Here is a 12,145-nt window from a genome sequence, read left to right as displayed (position 1 = left end):
GACCCCATGGACTATAGCCCACCAGGCTCCTCTGTCCATGGGATTCTCCAGGCAAGAATCCCGGAGTGGGTTGCCATTTCCTTCTCCAGAGGATCTTCCAGACCCAGGGACTGAACACATGTCTCCTGTGTCTCCTGCACGGCAGACAGATTCTTTACCCACTGAGTCACTGGGGAATTTCAATAATAAAAGTCATTTTGGAGGGGTAGTTCAAATAAACAGGTGGTTACTACAATAGCAGACTATTTAAGTAGGGTCATGCAGTGCTGGCTGAGGCTGCAGAGAAACATGGGATGAGCCATCAAGGAAACAGTTACTACATAAGGCTCTAAAACTGGGTGAATTCTGATTCCTTACATCTCACTGAGAATAATAAGTAAAGAAAATCAGAGAGAAATGAGGAGGAGGGAGAGTGGAGATTTACTGCTGTCCAGGTTCAGAACACAAGATTGGGGTGGTCAAAAAGTTCGTTTGGGTTTTCCTGTAACATCTTACGGAAAAACTCAAACAAACTTTTTGACCAAACCAATACATATTTTGAGAGACAAGACAAAAAGGAAAAAAAAAAAAGGAAGAGCCTGTAAATTCTCCTCCCAAGCGGGTGCCAGGTGCCAACTGAGTCAGCACAGCACTTAATAAAGGGAAGGGTTTTGGCAACTTGACCACGAAAATTCCCCTTTTCAGACAGATGGGGAAAAGGGAACAATGACATGGAGCACACACATATGAAGACATACTAGGAAATGCAGGGGAAAATAAACGGACTGTTCAGAGAGGAGAAACCACATCTCTCCAAAGAGACACAACTCATTTCACAATCAAGGGCACTTTCAATCAGAATTCAGCAAAAGAATCTGGTCTTCACAATGTTTGGGTTTTTAAGAAGTACCATATTCCTCTTCATCATACTGAGGGGACACTCCTTGAAAGAAATGGTTATATGGGAAATTTTGCTGATTTCCTTGAAAATGCTACTATTGTGATCAATCTATTTAGAACCTAAGGACCCATGAGGCAGAAGGTGAAGACCCACATCATAAGGTCACTGGATCAGCCTGTACATGGCTTGCGTGGACACATTTGGTACAAGGTACTAATGTTCAGAAGAAAATACTTCACCAAACCGAAATGTTTGAGTTGCATTTCCTCCCAGGTAATGCCAACCTTCCTTTTTTTTTTAAAAAAAAAAAAAACCAACCTGTAATGCTTCTGTGCTTGTAACTAAAAGGGAAATCTGGATGCAGCAGAAACCTGAGCAGTGAATGAAGGCAAGGCAGTGAGTTTCACTTAGTTGTAAGTAGCACACCTGCCTTCTTTGAAAGAGCCCAGAATGGCTTCAGGTTGCTTTCTAGCTCACGTTGCAGCTCATTCCTAGATTCCACATCCTTCTGTTTGCTGTCATAAAAGCCATAAAGCTAACATCTACTCTGCTTTGCACCTAGCCAAAACGTTAGCCAGTTTTCCTTTTCTGAGAGGTAGTTACATGAGAGATGTTTTCTTCCAGTTCCTCCACCCTCTCCAAGGCTGCATTCTTGGTTTCGGCATCCTCCAGAAGAGCTCCCACATCAAACACGTTGTCCAGGTAAGCCTGAATCTGTACCTGCAATTTGTCACTCTCCGTGTGCTTCAGCTTCTAAAAAAACAAAATGCAAGAGAACACGGTGTTAGCATAACTGTCAAATAGAACATAGTTACCCAACAGACTACATATTTTCATTTGTTCCTTCCAAGAGAGGGTTTTCTATCTCATCCTCCTTAAGGATGGAGTAATCATCTAAGAGAGTATCATCAGATTACTTTCTGGCACTTACTCTCTCCCAAATATACACACATTTCCCCCTAATCCTTCCTGTAGATAGATTTCCCATGCAGATATATTTCAACCTAAAACATTTTTGATGCAGGTGAAATCAAGAAAATAGAAAAATCATAAGGGAACAGCAGTCACAAGTAACATAAACCCCAAGGGGTACCTGTGTGGTAGAAGAGATTATACTGGGTGGTATCTTGCCTAGGTAGTGATGATAGTTCTGGTTGGGGGTGAGGCTGGGAGGCGGGAAAGACACTGATAGAGTATCTTCGCCTTGGGGACTATTTTGGCACTAATTGCTTGAACCCATCCTCCATAATTAGATGACTAAGACACTTGCCCAACATGAGAAGCTCATGGCTCCCAAAGCACAGATTAGGACGCTTTCTGCCATTCTCAGCATTCTACGGTCAGGCATCCCAAAGGAAGTCAACCAGCTCTAAGGTAAAATTAGAGGTCGAGTAATGAATCAGTCCATCTTTTTTACAAGTACTGTAATTCATGTCTCTCCCTGGGGAGCAAGTGAGTGGTTACAATAATATCTGGCACATGGATGATGCCAGTAGACCGTTACTGAATGGTGACTTTCAAGGCTGGGTTTTTGTAAACTAATGAAGCATTTATTATATGCTTACATTATTCATATAACCACTTCTGTCTATCAAGGTTCAGCACCAACAAGCCAGGAAGTTAGAGAAACAGAGTTTTGGAAACAATCTTACATTTTTAAGAGGAATTCTACTCTACAAATAAAGTCTCAGGAAAATCGATTTTTCTCCTGGGTCTAATCTAGAATTCTACATATTATCTGTCTCGAAGAGAATATGTTCTATCTTAGTTTACAAGTCAGAAAAGAAAAAAAATTCTGAATAAGGGAAAAGTCTAGAAAAGAAATGAAGCAGCAGCTTAGTGGGATTCTTCACAAGATTCACAGTGAGTAACAGGTGCTGATGTCACTACCTGTCATATCCTGTAGCCTGAAATGAACTCTGTGCAGCCATCACAAAATTGAACCCAAAACACCATTAGGAATACACCCAACTTTCACTCAAATATTGCTACTTCAGAGAATGCAGAGAAAGAGAATAGATGAACCCTAGTTCAAAGCAGGAAAAAAATATTGAATACAATGTGCTGTCAAATATATTAGTGGATCTTTAACAGGAAAGATATTTAAACAAACTTTTCAATGGAAATCTTTCATAGTTCCACCTGAGTAGTCATGTACAGATGTGAGAGTTGGACCATAAAGAAAGCTGAGTGATGCAGAATTGATGCTTTTGAACTGTGGTGCTGAAGAAGACACTTGAGAGACCCTTGGACAACAAGGAGACCAAACCAGTCCATCCTAAAGGAAATCAATCCTAAATATTCATTGGAAGGACTGACGCTGAAGCTGAAGCTCCAATACTTTGGCCACGTGATGCTTAGAGCTGACTCACTGGAAAAGACCCAATGAGAAAATTGAGGGCAGGAGAAGGGGTGACAGAGTATAATATATTTGGTGGCATCATCAACTCAATGGATATGAGTTTGAGCAAACCCTAGGAGATGGTCAAGGCCAGGCGAGCCTGGTGTGCTGCAGTCCACGGGGTCACAGAGAGTCAGATATGACTGAGCAACGCAATGACAACAAACCTGAACGGAGTCTTTAGACAACATTAGGCCGGTCTACCCAAGGGCAGCCTCGCTGGTCTGAGAAATAAGGCCATGAGCTCAAGAGTAACCAACTCAGCGATTCTACCTTTCAGTAAACTGAGGGTACCATCAGTGTAGTTCTCTGGCTTCACCCTTAACAACAATGAACTCTCCAGGTGAAATCTGGACATGTCCAAGGGAATTACTTCTATTTTCTTCATTTTTAGAAACAGCCTTGAAACTGAGGTCAACAATTATTGTCCTATCACCAGCAGTCTTTCAAATTCAGGTGAATCATTCCTCAAGCAGAAGGGAAAACAAAACTGCCTAAGTGTCGAAGGACATCTGTGTACACAGTTACTCAAGTCTATTTATGATTTTCACGTCAACTTTGCTCCTAAGGGGAAGAATTTCAGGGAACCAGCTAAGCACTTCTGCAAGGAAGCAAGAGAAAGAGAAACTTTAGCTCTCTCTTCTAAGAACTAAAAGCAGAATTTCTAAAGCCACAAACACTTTAAGCAGAATTTAACAGCTACACAAGGAAGTCTCTAGTGTCCATTTCCTCATTATTTTTTGATGCTGTAAGCATTTATTCATCACTTTATGGTAGCCTTCATTTGGCTCCCCCTGCCCAGATGGAGTCCCTAGAGTAACGAAGAGCACACAGTGCCCAACAGACCTGATGAAGGGTACGGCAAGACTTGACCCAGACAGAGCTCAAAAGCAGAGGACAGCTGCACCACGGCTCCAAGAGGCACTGAATGCTGTTGACAGAAGACAGTGCCAGGTCCCAGGAGACCTGCCTGCATCCAGCTTCCCTGACAGATCACATTGCTCAGACGGGTTCCTTTAACTCGTACTGTAACACCTGACTGCATAGAGCCTTAGGCGATCTTTGGTCATTATGGAAGTGCATCTTTGAGGGTCCATGACAAACCAAGTCTCATATTAGAACAAAGCTTAACGGCTATACTTACATCCAAGTATTCATCCAGGCCTAATTTGGTAAATTCATATTGGAGGTGAACTCTGAAATTCATGTCTTCTACTGAGTGGACTACAATATTAATAAACTGCATAGAGGCCACCTAAAATAAAATTGCCAACAGGTTAGAAGAGGTCCAAACTTATTTTCTCAGCGTAATCATAGACATATACTTTCAATTTCACAAATATAAGCTCATTTACCTAAGCTCATTTACCTCATTTATCTAAGCTCAACTTGCTTTTCCTTTGTTTCACTGGATCTTTAAAAATATTTTACAATAAAAAAAATTTACAATTTTTAAAAATGTAAAAGTCCCTGTATAGCACAGGGAGCTCACTTTGATGCTGTATGATGACCTAGAAGGGTGGGATGGAGGCTCAAGAAGAAGGGGGTATATGTATACATATAGCTGATCCACGTTGTTGTATAGCAGAAAGTAATGCAATTACACTCTAATTAAAAATAAACTAATTTTAAAAGAACTATTTTTTCAGGAAAAAAAATTTTAACGTGCAAAAATGGAGACTAGTACCACAATAAGATATCACTTCATAGCCCCTACGATGGCTTTAATCAATACGACAATAACAAGTGTTGACAAAACATGAACAAACTGGAACCCTCATCCACTGCTGATGGGGATATAAACTACTGCCAAGCAGCCAACTTTGAAAAGCTTGACAGTTGTTCTAAATGTTATTCAGAGTTACTGTGTTACCCAGCAATCCCACTTCAAGATACATAATCAGGAGAAATGAAAAAATACATCCAGATAAAAATGGGTATACAGATGGCCATAGTAGCATTATTCATAATAACCAAACAGTAAGGGAAACAAAAAGAATCCCAATGTCCATGAATGGATGGATTTTTTAAATGTGATATATGCATTCAGTAGAATATTATACAAAAATGAAAAAAATGAAGTCCTACACGTGCTACAACATGAGTGAACTTGAAAACATTGTGCTAAGAAAAAAAAAAGCCAGACACAAAAGACCATGTACATTATGATTCCATTCATGTGAAATATTCAGAATGGGCACATGTGTAGACAGTCAGTAGGTTAATAGTTGCCTAGGACTTGGGGTGGGAAAAATAACCACTAGTGGGTACAGAAATTCTTTGAGGGGCAACAAAATGTCCTACTTTAGATTGCAGTGATGATGGCACAACCCTAGGAATATACGAAAAATACACTGAACTGCACATTTAGATGTGTAAGTTGGATGGTATGTTAGTATAGCTCAGTCGTGTCCAACTCTTTGGACCGCATGGACTGTAGCCCGCCAGGCTCCTCTGTCCATGGATTCCCCAGGCAAGAATACTGGGGTGGGTTGCCATTCCCTTCTCCAGGGAATCTTCTTGACTCAGGGGTCAAACCCAGGTCTTCTGCATTGCAGCAGATTTTTTACCTTCCAAGCCACCAAGTAAGCCCCAGTTACATCTCAGTAAAGGTATTTTTAAGAAGTCTTATAGGCATATAGAACAACCTAAGTCGCTATAGGTACACTGTAAAAAAGTAACAATTATTATAATGAAGAACATTAAAGTCATCTGCAATCCCCAGGGTAATCTCTTCTAAAACTGTACTGGGGGACCCACCATACCAACAGAAGAGCAACAGAACGTCTGATCCCTTTTCCCATTTTAAACAACCAACCAGTTTCTATTCCATAAAAGTCTTGGACTTGCTACTTTCTTCCCGCAACTGCATCAGTGGCTCTGATCTGCCACAGAGAAAACCTGTCCCCTGCTTAGTAAACAACAGAAACAGAGTTTAACGTAGCTATTTTATTTTCAGGTAGGGACAGTCGGTGTGTTTACAGGGAAAATCTCTCTCTGATGCTCTCCCTCTATAACCAGCCAGAGAGTTGAAAGGAGGCGTGACAGTGGGGTCCAGATTCACATCTACTCTGCAAACTGCTTCACCCTCCTCCCTTCCCCAAGCCCTTCTTCCTTTACCTTGTTTAAAGTATTGTTTATCGAATTAGATTCTGTGAGTGCATGTTATCCCCTGGTATCTGTGGAAGACGTGTCAACTCTCTAGGTTACACGGGATTCTGTTCTGATTTACTAAAAACAATTACTCCAAGTGCTAATTTTGTCACTTTTTTGTTTTCTTTTGCCCACCAAAAAATACTTAGAAAGGTCTTGGGCAACATCTGAAGCATGTATATTATGTTTTAAGGGAATATGTTGTTTGGGTGGTTTGACAACTTAATTGCATTCCCAAGACAGTTTATGAAAAGCCTCATCTGGAAAAAAAAATATGGTTGGATTTTGGCATTTTTCTGTTACTCTTCTGAAAGCAGGTCTAAATGATCTATTGAGTGTTATGATATGCCTAAGAGGCAACTATTTGCTAGATGGCACATGAATTGAGCACACAGCACCGATATACTAGCAGCATCGAAATAAGACTCCCAATACATATATATGTATGAATAAATGAACTGACAGGAAATACGCTCTCATTTGCCAACAGCGCAGGTGTTCTAAAGGGCTTAACACCATTTATAATTTCAGTAGAACCTCAAATGGCAGAGGGAGCTGGTATGTATGATAAATGAGTGCAGTGGGCCATGTGTAAGACAATAAGGAATGGTGTGGACTGTGACAAACTGGCAGGGTTACCTTCAGACTTATGGAATAGGGACTACCTGGCACCAGCAGCTTATACTCTGTAAGAACAGGGACCAAGCATTACCAGAACTTGTTAATTCTCAAGAAAATCTACAAATCTGTATTTTCAGGCCAAAATTTCCAATTTTTTAAATGCAAGGACATCACTGTCAGACTAAACTCACAAGTCTGTATGTATGCTGGCTTCAGCCTGGAGCCTCCAGTTTGCAACCTCAAGTCTAAAGGAATGAACAAGTTCCTCCTATGAAGGCAGAGGAAAGAACCTGGTCACGTGAGCAAGGGCACAGCTTCTTTACATCTTTGTCACCAGGGCCTTAAACACTCCAACAAAAATCCAAACAAGAACATAAAAGTCAATGCAAAAGTATTCCTTGTTTCAAATTTATTTTTTCACCTTTTTAAAAAGTATATATACATATGCTTTATGGAGCAGAGAACCTCTATAAAAGACTTCAACCAATACTGTTTTGGGAAACGGCCAAGGATTAGGATGCATATGAAATTTGAGGACCCAGAAAACATCTTTCATATAAAAGGGGTTAGAAATCTGCAAAGCTACAGTCCATGTTTTATAACCACTGAAGCAATTCAAATGAAAACTGCCTAAGCATCGTAAGCATAGGTTTTGGAAAACCTGACAACAGAAGAAGTGAACAGGCTATCTGCTCCAGGCTAGATGGGATCTGGGAAATTAAGCCCCAGTAAAGGAACTCCTGGGTCCAGAAGATCCTGAGGTCAAATAGACTGGGTCAAAGAAAGCAGACCTGGGTATACTCGGGGGTGACCTGGCTCTGGAAATCCTCTACACTGGAGTCTACCTTCAGTCCAGGATTAAGACTTAGGTACATAGATTCAGAGGTGTTCAGAATCTTTTGCTTTTTGTCCATGAGGATGACAGTTATGATGCTGAATCGCATGTTCTTACATGCAATTTACCCCACTAAGGAGAGGTGCAATACCATTGCAGTCTCAGAGAATTACTAGAGTTGGTAATCAAAGGAGGAAAACACAAAATCACTGCTGTGTGTTCATTTGGGGATATATACTACCAGGCCTACAAATCAAAGCACTTCAGTGTTGGAGAGCAGTCTGGAGAAGGCCACTGGATGGGGTGTGCAAAGGGACAATGGTCCAGTGCTCCTGGTCTCTAGTTTAAGGATTCTTATGCAGCACTACTGACTTTTCAGGGCGTCATTGGCAGCTCAGCTGGTAAAGAATTTCCCTGCAGGGCAGGAGACCCGGGTTCAATCCCTGGGTGGGAAAAATCCCATGGAGAAGGAAATGGCAACCCACTGCAGTAATCTTGCCTGGAAAATCCTATGGACAGAGGAGCCTGGTGGGCTACAGTCCATGGGGTCACAAGAGTCGGACATAACTTAGTGACTAAACCATCACCACCACTGACTGCTCAAGCTGGCTCCTGCAGGCATTTGCGCCAACTGTTAACTTCCTTTTCACAAATGCATGGCTTCCCCCTTTATGCTATAAACACAGTTGATTCTTGAACAAGATGTGTTTGAACTGTGCAGGTCAAATTTTTTTCAATAATGAAGACTAGGTACTACATGACCCACAGTTGGTTGAACCTGCAGATGTGACACCATGTAACCAGAGTAACCACATAACCTCCTGTAAGTTAACAGGAGGGTTTTCCACTGTGGGGAGGGTTGGAGCCCCCAACCCCCTGCATTGGGTCAACAAAAGCACTGTAACCAATGGCCTTTATGATAGAAAAAAACAAAACAAAACAAAACCTGGAGATAAATGCCATAAAGGTCAAACACAGATGAAGAGAGGAAGTAAAATTGGAATCTATAGCGTATAAAATTGTTTCCTATCCTTTGTAACATTATAATACATACATATACATAATATATAAATGTAAGTGGATTTAAGAAATAACTGCTAAATCTGAGTTGGCTTTATTGAATGTAGCACTGAAATAACTCACCATAAAATCTATGTTATTGTCCTCATTCCTGAAATGTTCCATCAACTTCTCAAAGCGTTGTTTTTCTCCACAAACCTGAAACACACATTATCATTGTGCATGTGAAATTCCAAAAGTAAGCACTCCAAAATTAGATGCAGAAATTTTAGCACTAATAATTATTTCCAGAACATCTATTTTATCCCCCTCTCACACGCTATTTACTTCTCTCCTGTTAGTTAATGCACAAGCAGCAACATGAGCCAGCACCAAAGCTCATCCTCTGTTTCTCTTACTTGTTCTCTTCATGGCTTGAAATCCATACCAAATGTGCTCTTCTTTCACTGGTCACTTTTTTTGTTGCAGCCATCTTTTTAGCTGGCATTCACAATCCCAGAATGTTGGTTATGGTTTTTAAAAAAATGACCACACTTTTCCTTTTCACAAAAGTACTTTTGAAACAGACATGCTAACAGATTTTTCATAACTTTGTATTTAAATTCCTTGAGAAGCAGATTCAAAATGTGTATATCATGTCTAACATGCCTAATAATTATTTTTATTTTAATTTATTGATGATGGCTTTACAATACTGGTTTTATTTCTATCATAATAATTTTAAGAATAAACTACAACATAAAAATTTAGGAAGCTATCTAATTCATTCAAGATGAGGACAGAATTTTGCAGTCATTTGTGAAGCAGCACTCCAGAGGCCTGAAAGACATGCATTTCAGCTCAAATGAATGCTTTTGCTGAACAGGTGAAATAAGCAGATAAAATACTGTGAACTCCAAAGTCCCAACGTATTCTGCATATACGGGAAATTTAAAACATAGAGCTAAAAACACAGTCAAAGAAAGATTTGTACCAAATGACAACAACCTGAAGACTTGTGCCCAAAATCAAAAGATGAGCTTTAATTCTTTCAGTGTCTTTGTCTTGCCTTTTTGTTTTTGGAGCAAAGTCCTAAATCCACTAGTTTATTTCCTTACACCTTCAGAAAATTGCTACCTGAACATACACGGACTCCTTGTTGACAGTAAGACAGTCTCTGGTATTAATATTTTGTGAATTTAATTCAGGTTTCACATGCTTAGTTTTCTGATTCCCTTTGTGATCTTAGAAATAATCAAGCCAATCCTAAAGATTTCTCCTAAAATTACATTTCATAATGCTATAATGCAGCCATTTAATTCTGTCATGTTAAATTGATGCATGTACAAACACACACACACACACACACACACACACACACACACACACACACACACACTTTGGGGAAGAGTGTGTCCAGTGAAGGCAGGAATTTTATGTTGTGCTCCCTACTCTATCCTCAGCATCTAGAACAGTGCTAAGCATGTTGTAAATTCTCAGTATTTGCTGAATTGCACTGAAAAGAGGATAAACAAGATATTATGTTAAAATATTCTTAATGAAACAGTGAATGATCTACTACTGCTCCCCATGATGTTTTACAATAAAACAAGAACCTTCAGATCTCTGTAGACAGGGACAAGGGTTAATCTTTACTAGTGGTTCCTGTGCCTTAACTGTGTGCTAGGAATGCTCAGTAGACTCCCTCCCCTCTGAAAAACTTCTTTTCTCATAGTGAGTTAATTTTCTCAGTAGACTAGACCACAGTTTACTATATTCCGATGACAACTCCTCATTTATCTATACCCATTTTAACAAAAAATAATTACAGAAGACACAGGAACAGTGCATGGGCCAGGTCATAATGAAGAAAAGCAGGCTCCAGAAGGGAGAGTTTAAAGCGGAACCTTTAAAAGACATACACGTGTGTCCAGTCCCACCCTAGAAAGCCCGAGTCAGGGGGCCCAGGCAGGGCTGGCGTGACTTGGGTGGGTACATTTGAAAAGTACTACAGACCATTCTGATGCTCTACAAAGGCTGAGAACCAGAGATTTAAAAGAAGTCACATTCTGCCCTGGGGCCCACCAGACTCTCTAGAGCATATACCACAAGTTCTGGGAAACTAAGGCTTATTGAAGGGGATATGGAAGTGCAGGATCAGCTCCCTAAACCATGACATCAGTCACATCTTGTGCTCAAAGACGCAAGTGTTCCTAGGCTGCAAAAAAAGCCCAGTTGGTAAAAACTTCCAAGACATGGTATAGAAAAAGTCAGCATTACAACTTGAATTTTCCTTAAGAGAAACCTCAACATAAGAACTTGCTTCCCAGCAGGACAGTTTACTTTCATCTGTTTTGGGAGGTGGATATGTTGCAGGGAGAAGTCAATTCTGACTCCACACTGGAACTATTTCTTTGACTTGGTCTCCATTGCTTTTGTTATAACTATACATAACAGCCTGCCTTAGAGAATCCTCCCTTTCTGCCTGACTGTTAGAGTGCCTTTGTTCAGAACCCTGTCCACCTGTAGACGGGAGGAAGGAAGGAACTAACACATCCCCCTGCCTGAGGCTGCCATTCTAGGAGATACCTTCAAGACTAATGGCCTGTTTACTTTGTTTCCTCACCTCCCTCCCCATCTCTGATCCATAAAAGAACCTGGCATCCAGATCCCAACAAGCTGGCTATGCTGAGACATTAGTCTGCCATCTTCTTGGTCAGCCGGCTTTCTGAATAAAGTCGTATTCTGTGCTGCAACACCTCGTCTCTCGGATTCATTAGCCTGTCGTATGGTGAGCAGAGCAAACTTGAACTCAGTGACATGCAGTGACAGGAGAAAGGAAGAGAGGTGGTTCTGGACGTGGGGACAGCTGCCAGTTTTCCTGAGAAGCAGGCTGTGAGCAATGCTCTGTTGAGCAGCTCAGCACTCACTGAACCAGGAGAGGCAGCAACCCTCAGTGAACAGTGATGATGAAGACAATTCCTAGGAGGGCAAAATCTTCCAAATCAAAGAATGTCAGAAATCTGGAAAGTACCTTGGGGAACCTGGTACCCTCAATTTGTGAATGAGACTGCCACCTAAACAGACCAAATATCTCCAGCGTGATAAACCATCCACACAGAGACAAGAACCAGGTTTCCAACTGCCAGCCTGATGTTCCTGCTCTCGCACAGCCCAGAATGTTCAGAAAAATATATTCCATTTAAGATGATAGTAAAAGCATTTCAGAATCATCTGAGACACCACCAGAGATGGA

At 40.8% G+C, this 12,145-nt stretch overlaps 1 protein-coding gene across 4 annotated transcripts in view; it reads right to left on the bottom strand.

Moving 5' to 3' along the window:
* The window catches only part of FMNL2 (formin like 2), a 326,598-nt gene that overhangs the window by 28,970 nt on the left and 285,483 nt on the right, over positions 1-12,145 (bottom strand). For all 4 annotated transcript variants that reach the window (XM_018063094.1, XM_018063103.1, XM_018063118.1 and 1 more), the window contains exons 10-12: positions 9,034-9,108; positions 4,426-4,536; positions 1,484-1,633 (exon numbers count right to left, since the gene is read on the bottom strand). In XM_018063094.1, coding sequence (XP_017918583.1) covers positions 1,484-1,633; positions 4,426-4,536; positions 9,034-9,108 — 336 coding nt within the window. The remainder of the gene's footprint in view (positions 1-1,483; positions 1,634-4,425; positions 4,537-9,033; positions 9,109-12,145) is intronic.

The sequence above is a fragment of the Capra hircus genome, chromosome 2, assembly GCF_001704415.2.
Source record: "Capra hircus breed San Clemente chromosome 2, ASM170441v1, whole genome shotgun sequence".
Lineage (NCBI taxonomy): Eukaryota > Metazoa > Chordata > Mammalia > Artiodactyla > Bovidae > Capra > Capra hircus.
This window is presented reverse-complemented; position numbering and strand designations above follow the sequence as displayed.